Here is a 23,253-nt window from a genome sequence, read left to right as displayed (position 1 = left end):
CTAGTGATTTGAGAGTTTAGGTGTATTGGGGTTTTGGGTAGTGAGCTAAAATACTACAATACTTGTAACTTCTTTTCACTAGTAAAATATTTTTCTTCTGTCTTCGCCCGTGGAAGTAGGCTAAAAGCCGAACCACATAATTTCTGGTGTCCCTGTGTGATTCTGTGTCTCATTATTTCTCAATTTCACTTTAGTTGCATATTTGCTGCACCGATCAATTTACTAACAATTTAATGCATGGAAGATATTCTACGGCTAGAAAATGAAAATACCACATTATCCGCAAAAATGTAGATAATTTAAAGCTAAGTAAAGTACTCCATTTATTGTCTTGCTTTTCATTGACCCGAATTTGGAGTCGACAGAGTCGAAGACTTTTTCAGACCCAAATTAGCCAAGAAATTTGTTGACCAATTGCCTCCTTGGAAACAAATAAGGAAGCGAAAAAAAAGCAAGACACCAATCCGAAAATCACGAAAATTTTACAAGAAGTTGATGGTCCCTAGATTTTGATACAAAGATAGCTAAGTTTCCTTCAAAACACATGAAAATGAATGTTCAAATCACGGGCTAAGAATAAGCCTTTAATCCCAAGCATTCCATGTCCAAATCATTTGAATATGAAATTGAGTGCTGATACCAATACAAGCGAAGATGGTGTTAATTATACAATTTTGGTGTACTATTAAGAAGATTCAAGCATTTAGATTTTCTATGTATTAAGCAGGTCTTTTTTTAAAAAATAAGGTCACAAATTGGTCACGAATTTCAAAAGACAAGAATATAAGATGAGTAGGTCAATAGAGGTAGAGACATTAGCGAGAGAAATTATCAAGCCTTCTTCTCCTACTCCACATCACCTAAGAAATTTGAAGCTATCCCTTTTGGACCAGATCATTCCTGTGGAATATACAGCAGTAATTCTTTTCTATAGGGGTAATGATGACACTCATCACCATTCGCATATATCCCAACATCTAAAGCAATCACTATCCGAAACTCTCAAAATTTACTATCCATTTGCCGGCATAATCAAAGATCACATCTTGGTTGAATGTAAAGACAATGGGGTTGAATACGTCGAAGCTCAATCCAACTGCCTACTGTTTAAAAAAAAAAAAGAGGAGGGAATGTCAAATTTCATTTCGGTGCACACGTTTTTCAAAATAATAGAGAGTGTTTTTAAAAGTTTAGTAAACTCTTGAGTGATTAAGTGATTTGAGAGTTTGAGTGTATTGAGATTTTGAGTAATGAGTTAAAATATCATAATACTTGTAACTATTTTTCATTAGTAAAATATTTTCTTTCTATTTTCACCGTGGACATAGATTAAAAATCGAACTACGTAAATTCTGGTATCCCTGTGTGATTCTGTTGTCTCGTTATTTCTCAATTTCACTTTAATTGCATGTCTGCTTCACCATCAATTTTCCAACACCTATTAGCTGACATTCTTCTACGACCTATTCAAAAGTTTCTGCGGAAGTTTCTTCCAATTGAGATAGAATCCCCAAAAGCAGGCTCAGCTCCTCTACTACTTATTAAATTTATATTTTTCAAATGCGGGGGAGTGGCAATTGGAAATTGTCTTTCGCACAAGATCGGAGATGGATGCACGACAAGCACAGTCATCAACAACTGGGCTGCCACAGCTCGCGGTTCAGGCAAGACTTCGGAGAACATCCCTGAGTACAATGCAGCGTCAATTTTTCCTCCAGATGATTTCTTGACGCCCTACATGGACGTGATCGGAACAAATTACATAACAAAGAGGTTTGTGTTTGATGCTTCAAATATTGCTGCACTTAGGACTAAAGTTGCCAGTGCAAGCGTGCCGAAGCCAACGCGTGTGGAAGCTGTCACGGCACTCATTTGGAAATGTACAATAGCTGCTTCAAGATCAATCCGAGGATTTCCAAATCTATCTTTAACAGTGCACTCAATGAATTTACGAAAGATGGTTATGCAGACGTTGCCAGATGGGTGTGCGGGCATTTTGTTGGGGACTATTATCGCAAACGAGGGAAAAGGAGATAGAATTGCAAGACCTAGTTTGTCTACTTAGAAAAAGGGAAGGATGAATTCTCTAGAAACGGAATATAGGCTATTTTGGAGAAGAAGAGTCTCGCAATCAACAGGGTGGAAGGAGATGAAATTGATTACTATATGTACTCGAACCTAAGTAGACTGCAAAAATACGAGACAGATTTCGGATGGGAAAAGCCAATATGGATGACAATTCCTAACTATATGCACAACATGTTTATGTTGTTAGGCACAAGAGATGGTAAGGGCATGGAAGCGTTGGTGAGTTTGAGCAAAGAAGATATGGCCTTGTTTGAACATGACAAAGAGCTGCTTGCGTTTGCTGCTGCTAATCCAAGTGTCTTGCCCACAACGAATCAGAGGCCAGGGTTGCTTTCGGATCTGTGAGATATACGTTTGAAATGGCGATTTTTTTTTCCCCAAACTTGAGTATCTCAATTAAGTATTCAAAATTAGTAAATATAACATTATTATCTTTTTATAATGTACAATCACCAACATCAGGATTCTCCAATGTATATCATATCATTATGTATATATTTAGTTTCCTTATTTATCATCTTGTAGGTTTTATAGAAATGCTGATTTGTAGTATTGCCAACAAGAAGTAAAATATAAAGTTCCTTTCTTATCCTCTCTTTAACAATAATTATTGAATGAAAAAATTTGAAAGTAAATTTAAAAATAAGGAGAGCCTAAAATAGTTAAAGAGTACCAAAGGAAAAAAAATACAAGAATAATTATGAAATGATGAAAATGATAATAAAACTTAAGAGTCGTTCGAGGAGAGATTTTTCAATTAGAATTATTATTAATACAACTTTTACTAGTAGAATTTTTAAAAATAAAAAAATGAAAAATTATTGTTTGATTGTGAGTGAGAGTTTTTAATAAAAATTGAGAAATCACTTTAGTTGGCGTATTTTCAAGAAAATTATGAAAGAAATAAAATAATGGTATGTTAAGCAATTTAATTCTTCAAGAAATGCCTACAATCTCTATTAACTCTTGAAAAATTAAAATTTGAATCTCTCCCAATATTGGCGAAAAAGCTCTATGGGCCTAGATTGTGCACATCAACTACCAATGAATTGTTGATAATGAATGAATTCGCACACCTAAACTTTGATACAAGTATTTCTCTCGATATTAATTTTATAGGTGTCTTATATCACCTAAAGAGATTTTATCCGTTAAATTAAGTATTACCCATAAATTAATATGTGATAAATCTTGATCATATGAAACTTAATAGTAAATCTCCACGCGACATGCCTAAAAGAGGTACAAGAATCATTAAAAGATATAACTGAATTAGTGAATTATAACAAAATTTATATCACGAGTTGGTAAAAGACATCATAGATTCGTAATCCGTAGACAGTTCTAATTGGCAATCTTTTTTCTTTGACTTTTAGCCTTGCCGTATAAAAATAAACGAGGGAGCTCTGCTCACTTCTCAAAAGTCAAAGCAGCAAGGCATATTACCCATCGGTGATGGTGCAACATATCTCGAGATCCTGTAACAAATTTACTCACTCTCTTGCTAAAAGAGCTCTGAAAGCTCAGATTCTGTCATATGGCTGCATAATTTTCTAGCAGATATAATGTCTTTTTCTTTTTACTATTGAATGAAAGAACCATTTTCTTACCAAAAAAAAGAGTCAGAACCTAATTTTGTTGCAATTTAAAGAAGCAGCAGTCCGGGCACCAAAGTCGTTCGTCAACTGCCTTTAGCTATATAATTAAGTAAATGGTTAATAATATTCAACCACTCCACTATCCGTACCTATGTTATAAAGTACCACCCGTCGTCCGATAATTCGGTCAATTAAAACACGTTAGTAATGGATATCATTATTTTTTTTTTCTTGTACTAAATGGGTATTTTACTTTCGGCGAGCGCACGCACAGAGACAGAATTTGAGAGTCAAGACACATTAATTTGATGAATAAGTTTCTTTTTTTAATTTGTTATTAATAAATTTCTCCCATGGTCAATGCTACTAAAACAAAAATGTAAGAAGCAAATCCATGCATTTTTTAAATATTGTATTCTAAATTGTAGCTTGAATAGTGTGGCGGTGTGATGTGTTTTATCAAGTGATGATCAAATAATGTAATAAATTCACTTTGTAACTTGTGATTTGTGAATCATCTAGTTAATAAATAGACACGCTATCTTAAACATCATTTAAATAATGCAGTTCATTACTATTTCGATTCGTACAGCTCAAGTAAGCAACTTATTTTGATTTCAATTCTCTTTTTCGATTTCAGCTTATTTCAATTTTAACCCATTCTGATTTCCGTTTAGTAAATGCATCATCAGTATAGTACTATTTTTGGAAATATAATGATCTCATTGATTAACAATGATGTATTAATTCTTTGAACGCAAATCACACTCTTCAAAGAAAAGATTTATTTACGTCTAATTATGATTCATAAGACTTATAAACATCATGAAAACAATGACATATCCGTCAACACGTGTTTGTACGTATATATAAATTAATAAATTGGCCCCACTTTAATTCGTGCGTTTGTTTTTTTTTTCCTTTTTTATAATATTACATTGTAGAGTATAATACAAATTATACAATTAGTGATAAATATACCCTAATATATTTATCAGTACCTGAAGTGTAATTTAATGTCTTTCTAGATGTATCAAAACTAAAGTCCAATTTAAAAATCTGAAATTAAAAAAATAAACATAAAACTTTTAGGCCTTGAAGAAGCTTGGACCATTAACCTCAAAGAGAGAAGAATAGACGCCGCGAACTTAGCTAGAAAGTCAATTAACCTTCAGCAACGTTCTAAATGAGGAGTTGCTATTTGCTAAGTACATTGGGTAATTTGTGTTTATTTCGTGGAATGGACAAATTGTGCATGGAAGTATATCAAAGTTGTAGTCCCTCTCAAACCTTATGCAAGTGACATTGAAAATCTTAAAACTTATTCCTCACTAAAAGGTTCATATCTACAAAATGCAGAGTTGCTCGGTACTACGGCCCCATGTTTTTTAAATATTTATTTGAAAGACAGATAGATAAACAACAAATCATTTTTAAATCCTTATCTTCTCCAAAATCCGAATTCGGATGGCTAATCAAAGAAACTGTTTGAAAACTACAGTACCAAAACCTAGAAATAAAATCTTTTAGTTTTATTTTATTCTTTTTTTATCTTCAAACTATTTTTATCATTGATGGCCCAAATTTTACTATAGTATACATAACAAATCATAAATTGGAACGCAAGAACAATAACTTAGTAGTTCAAAGAAAATAAATTTTCTCTCCATTGAGAACCTTCATTTTTTATTATACCCCAGATTTACATAAGTGTAGATAATCTATCATAAATTGAGAGACATATATAAAAACTTAGTAATAAAACAACAAATAAAAACTTGGTAATAAAACAACTTTTTATCCTTGAGGTTTCGCAAATAGAGGGAGTGGAGAGGTCACTGTATCAGACAACATTATATTGTGTGCTGACTCTAACAAATTTATGGGGACTCAGTGTCTACATTTAGCTCGCTTACGGTGAAAAAGAGATTTCTATCCAAAGATGATATTTACTTTAAAACAGGAATGATAATTAATAAATCTATCCGAAACCAACTGGGGGACTTATTTTTCTGCAAGAGAGAGTGAGAAAACAACGTTGCGTGCTCCAATATTATTATCCAACCGTTGTATTAATTATTCTTAAGCCTGTCTTTATTTTTTCACAGTTTATGACTTCAAATATATCCACATAATAAGAATCAATAAATGAAGGAGTAATTTAGTGTCTTAGAGTTTCTCCAATAGGTGAGAACTAACAAAGATTTTTCCATCTGTTAACCAAACTAGCTGGTATCCACTAATTCAATCATTTAATTCCTATATATTAAGCAGGGGATTCAGAGACCAACGCAACATCACTCACAGAGAAATTAAACGGAGCCCAAGATGGTTAGAGCACTAGAGGTTGAGATATTAGCTAGAGAAACCATCAAACCATCTTCTCCAACTCCCCATAACCTCAGAAATTTTAAGCTCTCCCTTCTCGACCAGATCATGCCTGTTGAATATACAGCAGCAATCCTTTTCTACAGCAATAATGGTCACCACGCTGATGGTGCCGAAATGTCTCAACGCCTAAAGGCAGCATTACCAGAAACTCTGAAAAACTTCTACCCATTTGCCGGGATAATCAAAGACAATGTCTTAGTTGAATGTAATGACAATGGGGCGGTATTCGTTGAAGCTAGGGCAAATTACCCTTTATCTGAAGTTCTTCAACAACACGATCATAAGTTACTGCGAGAGTTCCTTCCAATTGAGATTGAATCAACAAAAGCCGGCTCAGGTCCTCTGTTGCTCACACAAGTCACCATTTTCAAATGCGGAGGAGTGGCAGTAGGGAATTGCCTTTCGCACAAGATCGCTGATGGATGTGCGGCTAGCTTTTTGGCCAAAAGCTGGGCAGCCACCGTTCTTGATCCTGGCAATAAGGCAAAGGTTAATACTCCTGAATATGTTATTGCAGCTTCCCTGTTTCCTCCGGATGATTCCTTGGAGCCTCATGCGGATGTTACCGGACAAAATTATATTACAAAGAGGTTTGTGTTTCATGCCTCAAAAATTGCTCAACTTAAAGCTAAAGTTACCAGTGCAAGCGTGCCAAAACCAACACGAGTGGAAGCTATTGTCGCACTCATTTGGAAAAGTACTATAACTGCATCAAGATCAATCCGGGGGTTTCCACGGGTGTCTTTAACAGCACACTCAATGAATTTGCGTAGGATGGTTTCCCCGCCGTTGCCTGATAACTGTGTGGGCAATTTTGTTGGTGATTTTCCTGCCAAGGCAACCCAAAGGGAGATAGAATTACAAGACTTGGTTCATCAACTTCGGAAAGGTAAGGATGAATTTTGTAAAAATGGGATGCAAAATATTTTGGAGAAGAAGAGTTCCTTAATGCACGGGGTCGAAGGAGATGCAGTAGATTTTTATATGTATTCAGACTTATCCAGACTCCCAATGTACGATACAGATTTCGGATTGGGAAAGCCCGTATGGGTAACAATCCCTAATTATATGCACAACATGATAATGCTGTTGAGTACAAGAAACGGTGAGGGAATAGAAGCGTTGGTGAGTCTGAGTGAAGAAGATATGGCTTTGTTTGAACGAGACGAAGAGCTTCTTGCATTTGCTGACCCTAATCCAAGCGTCTTGCCAGTAGCAAATCACTCAACAAGGAAATTCGCAGCTTGATCCGTTTGCCTTCTTGATGTGGATGTTTAAAATTGAGGTATTTCCCTTTTTTTTTAAAAAAAAAAATCCGGCGACTTGCTTTAGTATCATTTATGTGCCGACATATTTTATGTTTCATTCCATTTACCCATGAGAAAATTGCATGTATTTTCATTTATTTTCATTGAATTGTTTGAAATAAACCCATCTCTCTCATATAATTTATGTTTATATTTGAAGTTTTGAATTACAACATTTTCTTTGTTTCTTTGTTTCTCTTGTCAAACGCAGCTATTAGCATTAACCAAATGTACCATGTATTTGATTTTGTGCTAACGAAATATTAATTTTTACGAAAAAGTAAAAGCAACAAAAAACAAAATATACGTACATAGTGAAACTGGGGATATGTTAATTCTATACACAAATCAACAATTAACATGTCTGAATAATAAATATTGAGTTGGCTGATCATTCAATTTCACCAGCTGCTGCCTTTTCAAATTGAACATGTCAACATCTAAGTATGGACAGCTGAAAGGCTGAGTGGTAATTATCAACCAACCTGTCCCCTCATGAAGGAGGGGACGGATTGGAGTCTTGATTTAACTCCCTCAATGTTGGTAGATGGGTCTTTGAATATAATTATTTTAGACGGAAAATAAATTTGGATCGCGCACAAAATAAAAAAGCAAAACAGAAAGGTTGGTAAAATATCTCTATTAGTTTTAGCAGCTCTTTTTTTTTTTGAAAAAGAAGATTCTATTAATTTAAGGAAGAAAAATGGTACATCAAATGTGAAGGGTATGAACTCATCCGTACAATAATTTCACATTTTTCTAAAGTTAGTTTAGTTAGAGAATGGGCAATGGCATTGCAAGATCTATGGGTATACTTGATGTTAACTTGTTCAAATTGTTTCATTAAGCTTTGGATTTCTAAAAGTACCCAATAAATCTCGATTCTACTACACTGCCTGTTGTTTACTAAGTTAACCACTTCTTGTGCGTCTGATTCCACAATCAAAGCGCGTACATGTGCATCTCTAACAATCTGCATGCCCCATTCTGTGGCTTCAGTTTTAGCAGCTCTTAATTACACATATCATTGTTTAAGAAAATAATAAGAGCGGCCTGAATGAATAGATCACACCGATTTGCTCATGAATTAAAGTAATTTATTATTCATCTTTTAATTGTTTTATTTTAGTTTACTTATTTAAACCCATAAATTAAATTACTCTGAACCAATAATTTATTCAATTGGTCTCTTACTGCAGAAAGAATAAGTTAAAAACTAAAATCTAAGGAAATATTAATCGATTTTTTCCCAAAAAAAATAGATGTAAAGGGATGGGCAAGGGCCGGATAAATTTAATTTCTATCTTAACTCACTTTTTAAAATAAAATATTATTTAGTGATCCTTAACAGCTGAAACTACTCGGTAGGTTAAGATAGTTTTAGCAGAAGCCAAATGGTGAAAACAATTAAAAAAATGAAAGTCCTTTTTTTTTTTTCTTAACAAGGAGAATCGCTTGTTTATTTACAGTAACATAAAAAATTATAAATGCGAGTGGGCCTGCAGCCATGAATGTATAAGAAATCACATTGCGATGGCGTACATTTCACCATGTGAGTATTAATATTTTGAAAAACGTACCAGCTCAAAGCTTACCTGCCACAATCTCTCATTTATTATTCGGCAGCTATTAACAAGACTGCACCATCAATACACGCCCAAAACTTTTAGTTTAAATTTGGTGAGCATTTATTGTTCATTTGTTGTTTATTTATTCATGTATTAAATATTATAACAATTAACTAAAATACATGGAAAAGAAACAATTCTCCACCAGGAGGTCCAATACCAACACTTTTTCCAAACATTAATTAGAAGTCGAAGTTGTAGCGAGAGAAACCATTCTCCAACTAATCTATTGCACCTTCCCATTATGTATTCTTAAATTGAATCAACCGAGATTTCCCTTTCAGACAAAAATATGGAAATTAATGAGCATAGAAATCATTTCAAGATCCTTTGACATGTCTACAACGCCTAAAATATCCCAAAAGATCGAGCATGAAAATTTTCTACAAACGAACATTTCCAAATTCACGTTATTATGTTAATTTCGTACCTGGTGCAACTATATTAGCACTAATGCACACTGGATCCATCCAAAATAAGTTAACGAGCTTACTTGAATAAAAGTCGTTCTAAAATGGATGAACTTTAACCTTATGAATTGAATTTCAAATAATTTTATTTAATTAGTCACCTGAGTTCGAATTCTGCGAAAAGTCTGAGAACTAACAAAATTGATTTGACTTTTGTCTACTTTCCTACACTTTTTTTTTCAAATGTTATTTTCGTTCGCAAGCTATCTCCCTTTGCAGACCACCTACAGAAAATTGGTACATCATGAATTTGCATGCAGCAAATTTGGGAAAAATATAAGGTACCGGGGCTAGATATGGTAATCAGGAATTCCAATGGCGACGTTATAGCAGCTGCAGCGGTGCGATCAGAATTGAGTGTACAGGTGGAAGTTTTCTTCAACATCTAGTTTTGTTTATGATTTTGATAAACTCTGAGCCAAGGTTTGCAGATTCTAACGACGTAATAGGGTGCATTGATGAGGAGAGGGGAGCGCTTCTCACTTTCAAACGAAGCCCGATGGATGAATCTGGTGTTTCATCTTCATGGGGACAAGAAAATGAGAAAAGGTATTGTTGTAAATGGAGCGTTAACTGTAGCAACAGACCAGGCCATGTAATTGAGCTTATTCTTTCACCAACGTCCGGCTCGTCTGTCGAGGCCAGGCTTTGAAAGGGACAATCCGCCCTTTTTTGCTTCATTTGCAACATCTAAGATATATTTATATCTTCGTTTCATTGGTTCCTTCAGCATATTGAGGTACCTCATCTATTTAGTGCTTAGTATGCAGGACCAATTCCTCCTCAACTTGGGAAACTTTCATGGTCGCAATATCTTGACCTCGGCTCTAATCATCTAACCTTGAGTGGCTTTCTCATCTTTCTTCTCTAAGATATCTTAAGCTGAAGGAGAACAATCTTGTTAAATCTACTGATTGGTTTAGCTAAGAATTTGTGTGATGAGCTGGAATGATTATGATTTCATTGATTGATGAAAAGTTTGCAAAGAGTGATATTTATACAAGAAATGGAGTCACTATTTCTCAATGTGGTGTGTACCATTTGTGCAGACAGAATTTTGTTTTCATAAAAACAGGAATCACGTTTCCTTCAGTGACAAGTTCACTCAGCCTTGCTCTGCAAGTCTTGTCTATGAGAGTGGTGACAGCAGATTACTGGTCTTGTTTGATCTGATTTCTGGGCTGTCTGTTGAATTGCTTGGGCTGTGTCTTTGATTGCTGGGCTGACTGGTCCATAGAGCTGCATTCTCTAGAAACCTCGTCTTATACTCGTATGACCTTCCATCTGTCAATCCTTCGTCTCTTAATATCCTCAATTCTAGTGCATCCTTGAGGCCCTTGTCTCTCCGAAAACAATCTCACTTCTTCCGTATAGTCTTGGCTGTTCAATGATAGGGAAAATTTTATTTCACTTGACTTTCATTCTAACCAGTTACAAGGTTCAATTCCTGATACTTCTATGAAGATGGCTTCTCTTACATATCTCTATCTCTATTCTAACTAACTTGAAGGAGGAATTCCAAAATCCCCCGGGAACATGTGCAGCTTAAAGATATTAGTCATTAGACTCGTCTAAAATAGGGGTATATTTGGAGAAATATTTGCGAGATTTGGGATCCAAACTTGCATTTTCATTGCCTTGGCCCAATTTCAGCGTTTTCAATACTATATGGTGTGGAAAGTTTGGGAGGGATGTTTGATAGGTGATAAATGTAGAAGAGTCTAGGGAACAAAAATGGGAAGAGAAACAGCGGAAATATATTTATTTTCCCCCTTTTTATTCGGGGAAAAATTTTAAATAATGAGCTTTTCATTGTATTTTCTTTTTCTTTTTAACACTTTGTAGAGCTAGAGATTTCTTAAAAATGAAAATAATAAAACAACCATTTAAGGGGAACATTAAATCCTACTCTAAAAAGAAATAACGTAATGGTAAAATAAATTAAGGAATTAACAGTTAAAAATAGATTACAAAAAAACCAAATAATCTAAATCTCCTACTTGTAAATAGCAATAGAAGAATCTCGCCAAAGTTATTTTCTATTATCAAAATTATGAGAGTTCGTAAGAAAAATCTTAATTCTTAATTAAATTTTTAATAATGATTTTTTGTACATAGAAAAATAGGTGTGAAAACTTTATGCACTCCTCACTGCACCACATATTATTGATAATATTTTCGCCTGAGACTTTTGTCTTCTTTAATCATCTCATACGTACTATCACATCCTAATAGTGTCTCATCAACGCACATTATTGTCTCATAGAAGCTTAACGAATTAGCCGTCAGTCATCTGTTAAAAAATTGTTGGACTCCAAATCATTTTCAGTGCCCTGAACCAAAATTCAGCATTTACGAAACTCATACTGAGAATCTTTGATGAATTTATGATTTTCAAAAAGAGAAACTGAGCAAGAAAACAAGAAAGACTAGCAAATTCTTCTATCAAAAGTCTTTCCTGACTGAAGACTAGTTGAGTCGGACAGAGTAGAGATATTTCAGTGCAGGATATAAAAAGCAAGTAGAACTTAAACTCCATGGAAAAAGGAAAAATTGGAAAAAAATATATCAATGTTAGCAATGTCATCTAAATGGTTCATTTTGTTTCAATATAGGGTTTTGTTTTCTGCGATCATTTTGTTGCACTTAGAGCCAAAAACTGCAGATTCTAGTAGCATAAGGTGCATAGAAGAGGAAAGAAAAGCGCTTCTGAAATTCAAACAAGGCCTGGTGGATGAATTTGGCTTTCTTTCCTCCTGGGGAAGCGAAGGTGAGAAAAAAGATTGTTGCAATTGGAGAGGAGTTCGATGTAGCAACCAAACGGGTCACGTAAAAGTTCTTGATCTTCACGGCACAGGAAGAGTAAAAGTTCTTGATATTCAAACGAGAGTGATGTCCGGAAATGCGTCCTTGAGAGGTACACTTAATCCTGCTTTGCTTAAGCTGCATTATTTAAGACATTTAGACCTTAGTTTCAACAATTTCAGTGGAAGCCAAATTCCTATGTTCATTGGTTCACTCAGCAAATTGGAATACCTCGATCTCTTTGCTGCTTCTTTCAGTGGACCAATTCCTCCTCTGCTTGGAAACCTTTCAAGATTGCAGTACCTTAGTCTCGGGTACAATAAATTATTAAGGGCTGGAAATCTTGATTGGATTTCTCAGCTTTTTTCTTTAAGATATCTTGATCTAAGTAGCTGTAATCTTAGTAAATCCACTGATTGGCTTCAAGAGGTTGATAAGATCCCTTCTCTAAAAACATTGTATCTAGAGCAATGTGATCTTCAACTTCAACCAACCATTCATCGGTCATTTTCACACCTCAATTCTAGTCCATCTCTTGAAACCCTAGGCCTCTCCTATAACAATCTCACTGCTTCTATATACCCTTGGCTATTCAATGTTAGTAGCAACATTGTTGAAATTTACCTTGACTCGAACCATTTAAAAGGTTCGATTCCGGATGCTCCGGGACCCATGATTTCTCTTAGGACTCTGACTCTCTCGGATAATGAGCTTGATGGGGAGATTCCAAAATTCTTTCAGAATATGTTCAAGCTTGAGGGTCTGTCACTCCGTGGGAATTCATTAGAAGGTGTCATATCTGAACACTTCTTCTCAAATTTTTCATACTTAAAAGTTACTGGACTTAGCTAATAACTTCCTGGTTTTGGAATTTAGCCATGATTGGATTCCTCCTTTTCAACTTAACACTATTAGCCTCGCCTCTTGAAAGATGGGCCCTCATTTTCCAAAATGGCTTCAAACTCAAAAACATTTTTCAGTGCTTGATATCTCAAGTGCTGGAATCTCAGATTCCATCCCTGATTGGTTTTCAGATACATCCCATAAATTAGCCGATTTAAATTTCTCTCACAACCAAATGACCGGTAGATTTCCAAATTATATATCTTCGATGTTTATTCTTGAGTCTCCTGGAATTGATATCAGTTCAAACCATTTGGAGGGCCCAAGTCCTTCACTTCCTTCTAATGCATTTTACATAGATCTTTCCAAAAACAAGTTTTCGGGGCCAATTTCTTTTTTGTGTTCATTCAGTGGCCAGAATTTGGTGTATCTTGATCTCTCCAGCAACTTACTCTCAGGAAAGCTTCCAGACTGTTGGCTTCAATTCAATATGTTGAGGATTTTGAACTTGGCGAATAATAACTTTTCTGGAAAAATTCCAAACTCTTGTGGTTATCTACAAAAGATGCTGACATTGAGTTTACACCATAATAATTTCTCCGGAGAGTTGCCTTCACTTTTGAAAAATTTTACTCACCTTAGAGTTGTGGCTCTTGAAGAAAATTCTATATCCGGAAACATACCAGCATGGATTGGGGAAAGCCTACTCAATTTAGTTGTTCTTGATCTCCGGTCTAACAGATTCTATGGAAAGATACCTTTTCAGCTATGTCATCTGGCCGATATTCAGATCTTGGACCTTTCATTAAACAATATTTCGGGAAACATACCGAAGTGTTTCAACAATTTTACTGCAATGACCCAAGAAAGGAGTTACAACTCCTCTGCCATTACTTTTAGCTATGCTGTTCCTAGTCGTACAACAATGCTTCCAGTTCACATATTTTTTGACATTGTACTGTTGACGTGGAAGGGAAGTGAATACGAGTATAAAAATACTCTGGGACTTGTCAAAAGTGTTGACCTTTCAAGTAATAAATTAGGTGGAGAAGTTCCTGAAGAGATAATGGATCTTGTTGGATTGATTGGCTTAAACCTTTCAAGAAACAATTTAACAGGATATATCACTCCAAAGATTGGTCAGTTACAGTCATTAGATTTCCTCGATTTGTCTAGAAATCAGTTTTCTGGCGGTATTCCTTCAAGCCTTTCCCAAGTAAATCGTCTTAGTGTCATGGACTTGTCACACAACAACTTGTCGGGCAAAATTCCAACAGGGACTCAACTTCAAAGCTTCAATGCCTCAGTGTATGATGGAAATCCTGAACTTTGTGGCCTCCCACTTCCATCTAAGTGTTGGGATGAAGAATCAGCTCCAGGTCCAGCCATTACTAAAGGCAGAGATGATGCAGACACTTCAGAAGATGAGGATCAGTTTATAACTCTTGGGTTTTTTGTGACATTGATTCTAGGTTTCATTGTTGGATTTTGGGGAGTTTGTGGCACTCTACTGCTGAATAATTCGTGGAAACATTGTTTCTACAATTTCTTGACCGTTACAAAAGATTGGCTCTATGTGACAGCAGTAGTGAACATTGGCAAAATTCAGCAAAAGATGAGAAGCTAAATGGTAACGCTGTTTCCAAGTGTGTTTTAGTTATGATGATATTATTCAAATGCTTTTTCTTCTCAAACTAATGTGTCATTGTCTTTTTTTTTTTTTTTTTTTTTTTTCCATTCAACATCTCTGGCAGGAGCTATTGTTCTCTCTCGGATGGCGTCCGCTCCTTTATTCTACAGAGTGCTTGTTTTATACTCAGAAGCTTTCCAAAAACAATGCAGTCTTATTTTAATGGTACATGATATTAGGTGAATGCTTGAAGGAACTTGTATATGGCTCTGTAGCTCATCATCTATGCTTTGCTTAATGTAATAATGTCAGAAAATCAAATTCTCCTGCGTAGTATGATGGTATTATATAAACCAATGTTTCATTTACCAGTGACAAGCCAATATTGTTTGTATAGTCCAATCCAAGCTAATTAACAGAAACAGTTCCACATTCTCCAGGAGCAAAAAGAATATACAACAAAGAAAGAATGATATATTATATAACTTGAACTATTCAACAAATTACAACAAAATAAATCCCACCACCCTTCCTGTTGAAACGCAAGCCGATCTTGTATGCATGATACTAAATGCTCAAAGATATTCTCTCAAGTAGGAACTTTTTTCAAATGACAACCAGAAGCGAACATCACTCCATCCTCCAAACAGTACAAAAAGTTTAATAATTAAAACAACACAAAAGTGAGAAGCCACTATGATAGGGACATTACTTGAACCGAGTGATCAGCTGAACCAGTTAAGAACATGGGCAACGTTGGGTGCCAATCCACAGTTGTTATAGCTGCACCATGGGGAAGAGTTCTCATCCCGCTAGCATGACCTCGAACCTAAGTCAAGTCAATACAATGAGAAAAAGAGAAAGAAACTCCAATTTATGATTTATCATGAGAGCAGGGAGCAGTATATTAGGCAATCTGAAACAGTAAAAGATTTCTCCGTTGGGCTAAAAGTCACCAACTATAGTATCAAAGGTTGGACATTAAGAATCAGTCTACAAGCAAACCATAACTGGTTCAATAATGCTGGCAGAGCCACACAGAGAAGGTGTGTCAGCCCATGAGTGTTTGCGAAACAGAGAGAGGGAGAAACCTGATATATAGGTGCCCTTACAGAACCAGACGTTACCAGCAGTCTCCTCCCATTTACGTCCAAAGCCATCTCATGTCTACAAGATTTTGAGGACTCAGGATCACAGAACCTACAGAGAACAAACACCTTGTCACATTATAGTTTCTTTCATGATTTTGATGCAAAACAGTAAAGTATTGGACCATGATGGATGTTCCTCATTAAATAACCATGTTATGCATAAAGACACTCATTTTAAAAGGTCTTTTAAACCAAAAAATTAAAAATTATGAAAAGAAGACATAAAAAGGCAAGAATGCAAGCTGAGTTCAACACAATAAGTTTAGCAGACCACACATGATAATGTTTGGATGTCAAATTTTCATTTGCATGGTTGTGAACAAAAAAAATTCAATTCTTAGTCTCAAAACAATCAAAAAATCCATAAATCAGTGATTGAAGATTAAGGTGTGATGTATATGATCCATATAATATTTTCTTTGAAGTGTAGCATACCACCAACAAGTTACAGATATTCTAAGACACCAAAGTACTCTACAGTACCTGCTACAATTCCTTGTCCAAAGCACCTGACCTTGGTTTTGCAAGCTCCATTCAATAATCTAACAAAATAAAACTGATTCTATCAGGTCTCCATACAAAAATAAAATGGGAAAACTCAAAACTTATACAGATTAAAGAACATTGATCCAAATTTATAAAAAATAAAAAAAAAAATATGGAAAATGAAAATACTTGCCTTTCCATCTGACCCCAAGCTAAAAATGCTGGTCTCATCAGGACCAAAAAGAATTGAACTGATAGCTGAATCATGTGCAGGCCAGCCAGTAATTTGTAGACCAGCAGACATGTCTGTCAAGTTAAGGTTCAAGTCTATAGCGAGCATGAGTGCCTCACATGTGCATAAATTGGGCACTCTTCTCTTTCTGTCAAGTGACATGGGAACACCCTTTCAACAGAAAGGTAGATAAGCCTTTCAAGAACAACTGTAACGTATTCAACCAAACATTTGAGTTGGATGAAAAAGAAAAAAGGGAAAACAAAGGCTTTGGTTAGTCTTCACAGTTTTTACAACTGCGAATGTGAAAAAGGGTGTTGAAATTATAGATAAATTATACATAACCACTTAGCTAGATATATATTACATCAAACCACATATTTTAAAAGGATACCAAACATGTGGATCATTCCATCAACTGCAGAAGCTGCAAGAATCTTTCCATTGTGATTGAAGCATAGGGAAGTTATTGCCGGTGGATCTTCACCAAGAGGAAGGACTGTCTTCATAGAAAGTTAAAAATCAGTAAGGGACAGATAAAATAAACAACATTCAAATAAGAAGTTCAAGGCACATACCATGGCTTTCCACGTTTTCATGTTCCAGACGGTCAATGAGGCAAACCCCCAACTATAAATATTACTTGAGCCATACCTGTAAAGCAAAATGATCAAATTCATCTCTCGCACCCAAACGAAATCAAAAGTGAGAGAGTCAGAGAAAAAGATTGTAACATCATTGTGAATAAATGGTCAATCTCATAAACTATATGTGAAATGACGATATATGCTCTAAAATAACACCTCAGCAGGTAGTACCAGTTTTTAACCATCTAAATTTCATTTTTTTAATTTTTGAAATGATATAAATCTCACACTTAAGAAGACTGGCATACTAATTCACCTAGTGTATCATAACTTCTGTAAGAATTTTCAAACATAAAGTGAATAATTTGGTACTAGTTAAAAAATGCTTTTCCTTTTAGCAATTCATATCAATATGACCAAAAAGAGTATAATCATAACTCCTGTATACAGGAACACCAGTTGCAGGTCTAGAGATACACTAACAGACTTTATTCATAAAAATGATTTAGTACCTAGGACAATTTTCAGTAAACTTCTAGTATGATTACAACTCAATAAGTATGTAACATTTCAATGAATGTATGAGGTTTCAAGATATAGGACTGCAGATGGTCAGCTCAACCCAGCAAATGAGTGGTCCCAGGAAAAACACGGCATGTCAACTGTCCAAAAGCTCCATTCGCAGAACAAAGAGGATAGAACACATGTGTCACTACCTTAAAGGTAAGTAAAGGAAATCTATTGACAGGGAAAAGGTTCAAACTATGATATTGTAATGAAATGATGATTTACTAGATGTGCACAAATTGGAAACTTATTGGCTAATATTTAACCAAACAGTAGTGAAGCATGCTTTATTCAGGTAAACGTCTTAAAAGTAGTCATGTAGAAATGTAAATATAAAAAAAAGTACCTTCTGGAAGCTGCTGCAGACACAAAAATTGGTTCTACAGGACTGCACTTTAGGTCCAAGACACTGTCACAAAACAAAAATGTAAAGCAGGAGCACACAATCTTCTACTCCTTAATTAAAACAGTATCTTAAGTACCTAGGAAATGCGTCAGTTGTATTGAGATCACAGACAACTCTCTTGGCATCAACATTCCATGCTTTAATGCCTCCATCAGCAGTGCCAATTAGAAGCTTTTGTCAAAAAGAAAGAAAGACAACCTCAGAAACATGTACTTCTGATGCCAAACAACAAAGCATCAAAAAGCGCATATGTAATAGCCAAAATTGACACATCATACCAGACGGTCAGATTTACACTCCCACTCAAGTGACATAATCTCTGTGCCACAGTATATCGTTGCATTTCTAGAAGCTGGAGTTGACGAGTCATATGTCCATATCCTTTGTTGGATATGCATAAATTGAAAAGTATACAGTGGATATCAGAAATAATCAAACAGTTGAAGAACAATAAGCAATTAAGGAATGCTCGGGCTCTTATCCAGCATTAGGTTGTCCAATGTCCATCCATATCAGGGTTTTTGAACCAAAGTCAGCATTAATCCATTTGAACTGACCAATTTAACATCCACAAATTAAGTTTTTTATTACTACAGGCATAGAATGAACCACAGATGTTAAGTCAAGCGGGATACCTAGTAGTATTTTATACATGAACAAACCATGTGATGTAACTAAGGAGCCAAAGGCCATCACGCAACAATAGTGCAGTTAATCTCTATGAATATATTGCCTACTTCCAGCAAGTACCTGACAGTGCCATCCACAGAAGCACTGGCTATATTGTTTCCGGATGAAGAAAAGCGGCAGCAACTGATTGGACTTGTGTGGCCTAAAAATGTCTCCTAAAAAACATGGTACATGAAGTTACACACAGAGATTGACGCACAATATACCAGCAAAGTACAGGAAACAATACGTCAGAATCAATTAAGAAAGGAGGTACAACACTCAACAAGAAATTTACCAGGAAGTCTACTTTCACTTCTGGAAAATCTTCTTCTCCCTGTGCATCTCTACCATTCTCTGCCACAAAACCTTCAATAATTAGTTCTACCAACTAACTTTTCTAAGTTTCACTGTAACCAGATCTATTAAAGAAAGGAAACAAAAATTTGAGTCCGTTGGACATAAATTATTTCAGTATAGCATAAACAAAAACAATTGTTCTCTCAGTAACTTCAGTTCAATGGCAATGCATGGCTTCCATACTTTGATGCTCAAAGCTACTAAAACCAGCCTCTAAATATAAAAATTACCACACCTCAGAGCTTCATGCTTGAATCATAGGCTATCACTTATTTCATATCAAGTCTAGGTAGCCTATTACTGAACCCACTATTTGAATCATATAATTTCTTTAGTAAGGCAGAAATATGATGCTAAAATAACATTTTTTATCCTCAATTGACAAAGGATTCTAAACGATGCAAAAAGTATACACACCAGTATAAAGACCGTCATTGAACATTTGAATGATATCACCAGCTCCAACATCTTCAAACTCAAGCTTTGAAGGAGAAATTGAATCATTTCCAGACATGTTTGTAGCAAACCTTGACAATGCAGGTCGAGAGCTGGCCCATGTCTGACCCATCTCTGCTGAACCCATATGCGTGGCAGTAGTAGCACAAGCTTCTGAACTGTTTGTAGATAGAAGAAGACTTTCTTCATTTACTCCACTTGCCAAAGTTGAGTTCTTAGTTCGCCCAATGTTTGCATATTTTATTGTCTCAGAATTACTGGAATCATAAAGGGCCAAAATATCACCAGCTTTCATAGAAACAACGTAGGGAAGTAACACATTAAAGTCCCAGCAGAAACAATAAATAAAGCTCTTACTTCTTCAACCGGCTTAACTGAGCCTCTTTTTCCTCCAATAAGGCCTGAAGTTGTGACAGCTTCATATTAAGCTGCTTGATGTCTTTTTTGAGATGCTTAACAGTGTTCTTCTCTGAACTGATCTTCAAGAGGGCAGGGAGACTTGATTTTGGTTAAGGACAAATACTTCAAACTCCAATCAGTAAACAATAAACTTATTTGCAAGGGGTATAAAAACCACAAAATGCCTACCGTATCACAGCTTAGTGGAAAAAAATATAGGAGAGAAATTAGGAACTAGCTTGGTAACATGGAAAAATAGTGGAACGTGGTAATTATGAATAAATGACCTCAATTTTGTTAAAACCATGTTCATACACCAAATTGATGGCAAATTTATGACAATAAAAGAGATGCTATTTATGAAAATCATAATATCTAGGACAATTTTAATGTTAAAGAGCAAGTAAGTTTCTCATTCAATAAATGTGCCCAAGAGAAAATGTAAATCCTCTGATAAAAGAAATTGTGGTTGCATCTGCAACTTAAGGAGGGGGATAGAAATAAAGCATCAAACTTGCAGTCAAAAGGATATGAGTTCCATTGAAGATCTCACTAAAAAAGTTCCTCACAGAAAGTCGCAAAGCTTCGAACCATTCTTTCGTAAAATATATGCGAAATTGGGGATCCAAACTTGGATTCTTCAAGTAAGGAATGGCTGCATTGTGTGCCCATTATTTAACATGGACTATATTTTACTTCATAAAAATAAACAAACAAATAAATAAAAGAATAAGAGACAAACCCACCAAACCATGAAGTCCAGTCTTGACCCCTCAGCAACAGATCATTTCCATTTGTTCCAAAAAACTCTACAACTTTGTCTTTTCTTCCTGATTGTAAGGCATGAACTATATAGTAGCGGAGAATCGAGATCTCTAGTTTTGCAAGAGTAGCAGTGAGTACGGTCTCAGATGATGAAACGCACTGCTTGAAGAAACTCAGCAGACCAACCAATTTTTCAGCTTGAAAGTTGGTAATATACACCGAGAAGATTAAGTTTAATATCTTATCCACTTGAAATCCTTTACCTATATCCGTGCTTAATTCCTTCTCAAAAGCTTGCAAAGTATTCGTAAACCCTCTAAACACAAGAAATTCCCTCACCAGCTCCTCAGCATATTGCATGTTCTCCATCTTATCATACTAGACCTGTTCACTAAAAGACATCTCTTCACATTTGCTGCAACAGCCTGTAGACCCGTTCACTGAAAAACATCTCTTCACATTTGCTGCAACACCCTGTACAAAGAGTTGCATAATCAATGCATTGAAGTTCATTCACGGACCGAATATAAAAATCACTAATCTTTATCCCTGATAATCCTTAAAGTATCACAAAATTACTGAATCTAGCACTCAAATGTAAATTATCATTGCAACAAATTAAGCATAAAAAATTTAAAATCACCTTATATTTAAGCAAATAATATCAAAATAAAGTAACTGAATTTGAAATTATTTTTTGATACAAAGAGTATGCGAAAAGAAAGAGCGCGATGCGTACCGTATAGAAATGGAGGGGAACTGTAAATTACTGAGCCGTACGGACTGAAATTGCTGTGAGGAAACGGATTGAATCGATTTCTTCCGATTAGGGATTTTCGGTAGGACAATTTCGTCAATGATTTACGAACTTGGCGCTTAAATCCTCTTCTACGACAATTTTTGAGTGAAATTGCACTCACTCCGCTGTTAGAACAGTGCTCGAACTCAATTCTCAGTCCCAATAGCATCATGCCACGTCATGAGACTCATTTTTTCTTTTACGGTCAATAACATTTGGATGGCTATAGTTTTACGTTTTCTCATATAAGAATATAAATAGACTGTCATATCAAATAGGTCCCAACCAGAGCCAGTAATCGTATTCAACTAGCTGCGCAGAATGCATTAATGACTAAACCACACGAGTTTAATATTTTTGTCAGGCACCTTCTGCCTATTGCTTAACATGCATAATGTGCTTAATAGTTAATAGAAAGAAATAAAGAACGCATTCCTTTAGAAATAATTTTGCCCACAATCCGTGTTTATGATATAAAAATATGTTAGGGAGATTAAACGTTAGCTAAAAATATAAATTGTCTTCAATTTTAATTTTTATTAGTAAAAATAAGACCTAAAATTTTAAATTTTGTCCAATATATAGTTTTAATATGTAAGAAATATCAAGATTTTTTTCTTATTAATAATAAATATCTCTTTTTTTTTCATATATATATATAGATATTATTAACTGATTTTTTTTTCGTAACTTACGGTCCTTACCAAGTTTGAATTGTGATTAATGTTTTATGTTAGCATAAATAAGTTCTACCTTGACATAGAAAGTTGATCATAGTTCAAATTTGTAGTTTGTAAGTTAGAGATATACTAATAGTCATATTTAATAATTAATTAATCAAACCTTTGGGCGGAGCTATGCTTTTAGTTTGAGGGGCCAAAACGAATTACTTGTAAATTTAAGCTGGTTGTAACATAAAATCAATAAAACTGATGGGGCCAACAATGAGTACTATAATGTAATTTAGTATATTTTCATTTTCATCCCTTACATTTTTCTGATGCCGGTAACTGCGTGGCCCGGCCTCCTCAGAGCATCTCGTTCTGGTTCTGCCCTTGATCACGCCGTATGAAAGAGATGGAGAAAAGTGTAGAGTTTCAAGTGGTGGGCCCATAATATGCATGACGTGCACGATAAGTATGCAAAGTTTGATATTAACAACGAGACAATCACACTTCAACGAATAATTAACACCGTAAAAATTAAATAAACAAACTTCGATTTTAATTATTTGATACAGATCATCTGATGATCGATTCATCATATAAATTACAATATCATGCAACAAGGTCAACTATCGCAAATTTACAATATTCATGCTTACAGAAGAAATTAAGAAAATAATAATGCAATGCATTATAAATTTATAATTCCTGGACTGACGTCTGCAGCCAGCTGCTCGGCTGAAATTTTTATTTAACACTATATAACTGTGAGCTAATATTAATAAGATCAAGCTAATCCAAGTATTTATTTACTCATACCTCAATATATTTCAAATCAAAGTAAGATCAGGGTTGAGATTATTTAATTATCTGCTGCTTTGATTAATGAATATCGAAAAAATATGTAGAAAAATAAATTTTATGTAGTTCAATAATATTACTGTGATCACT

The 23,253-nt window shown here is 35.0% G+C and overlaps 5 protein-coding genes across 5 annotated transcripts; 4 read left to right on the top strand and 1 right to left on the bottom strand.

The window, feature by feature from the left end:
* The first annotated feature begins 1,408 nt into the window (after nt 1–1,408).
* On the top strand, nt 1,409–2,433 carry LOC107178642 (BAHD acyltransferase At5g47980-like). Its single transcript, XM_015534058.2, has 2 exons — nt 1,409–2,051; nt 2,276–2,433. Exons 1-2 carry the CDS (start codon nt 1,409–1,411, stop codon nt 2,431–2,433), a joined length of 801 nt encoding a protein of 266 aa, XP_015389544.2.
* Nucleotides 2,434–6,014: 3,581 nt separating this feature from the next.
* LOC102622917 (BAHD acyltransferase BIA1) lies at nt 6,015–7,325 on the top strand. Its single transcript, XM_006490549.2, has one exon. It carries the CDS (start codon nt 6,015–6,017, stop codon nt 7,323–7,325), a length of 1,311 nt encoding a protein of 436 aa, XP_006490612.1.
* Nucleotides 7,326–12,062: 4,737 nt separating this feature from the next.
* LOC127899716 (receptor-like protein EIX1) lies at nt 12,063–13,139 on the top strand. Its single transcript, XM_052433425.1, has one exon. The coding sequence runs from the start codon at nt 12,063–12,065 to the stop codon at nt 13,137–13,139; it is 1,077 nt and encodes a 358-aa protein (XP_052289385.1).
* LOC102622626 (receptor-like protein EIX2) lies at nt 12,524–15,073 on the top strand. The gene is made up of 2 exons (XM_006490548.4): nt 12,524–14,760; nt 14,885–15,073. The coding sequence occupies exon 1, from the start codon at nt 13,219–13,221 to the stop codon at nt 14,755–14,757; it is 1,539 nt and encodes a 512-aa protein (XP_006490611.3). The 5' UTR covers nt 12,524–13,218; the 3' UTR covers nt 14,758–14,760; nt 14,885–15,073.
* A 141-nt stretch (nt 15,074–15,214) lies between these two features.
* On the bottom strand, nt 15,215–21,827 carry LOC102621923 (uncharacterized). Its single transcript, XM_006490545.4, has 16 exons — nt 21,578–21,827; nt 20,820–21,312; nt 20,606–20,728; nt 20,032–20,173; nt 19,636–19,931; nt 19,157–19,215; nt 18,940–19,034; nt 18,468–18,570; nt 18,266–18,360; nt 18,130–18,192; nt 17,208–17,283; nt 17,024–17,132; nt 16,591–16,703; nt 16,395–16,453; nt 15,852–15,960; nt 15,215–15,589 (listed from the first exon to the last, which is right to left on the bottom strand). Exons 2-16 carry the CDS (start codon nt 21,205–21,207, stop codon nt 15,455–15,457), a joined length of 1,965 nt encoding a protein of 654 aa, XP_006490608.2. The 5' UTR covers nt 21,208–21,312; nt 21,578–21,827; the 3' UTR covers nt 15,215–15,454.
* Between the last annotated feature and the right edge of the window lie 1,426 nt (nt 21,828–23,253).

This window comes from Citrus sinensis, chromosome 9 (genome assembly GCF_022201045.2).
Source record: "Citrus sinensis cultivar Valencia sweet orange chromosome 9, DVS_A1.0, whole genome shotgun sequence".
Taxonomy (NCBI): domain Eukaryota; kingdom Viridiplantae; phylum Streptophyta; class Magnoliopsida; order Sapindales; family Rutaceae; genus Citrus; species Citrus sinensis.
The sequence above is the reverse complement of the archived record's forward strand: the minus strand, read 5'-3'. Positions and strand labels throughout refer to the sequence as shown.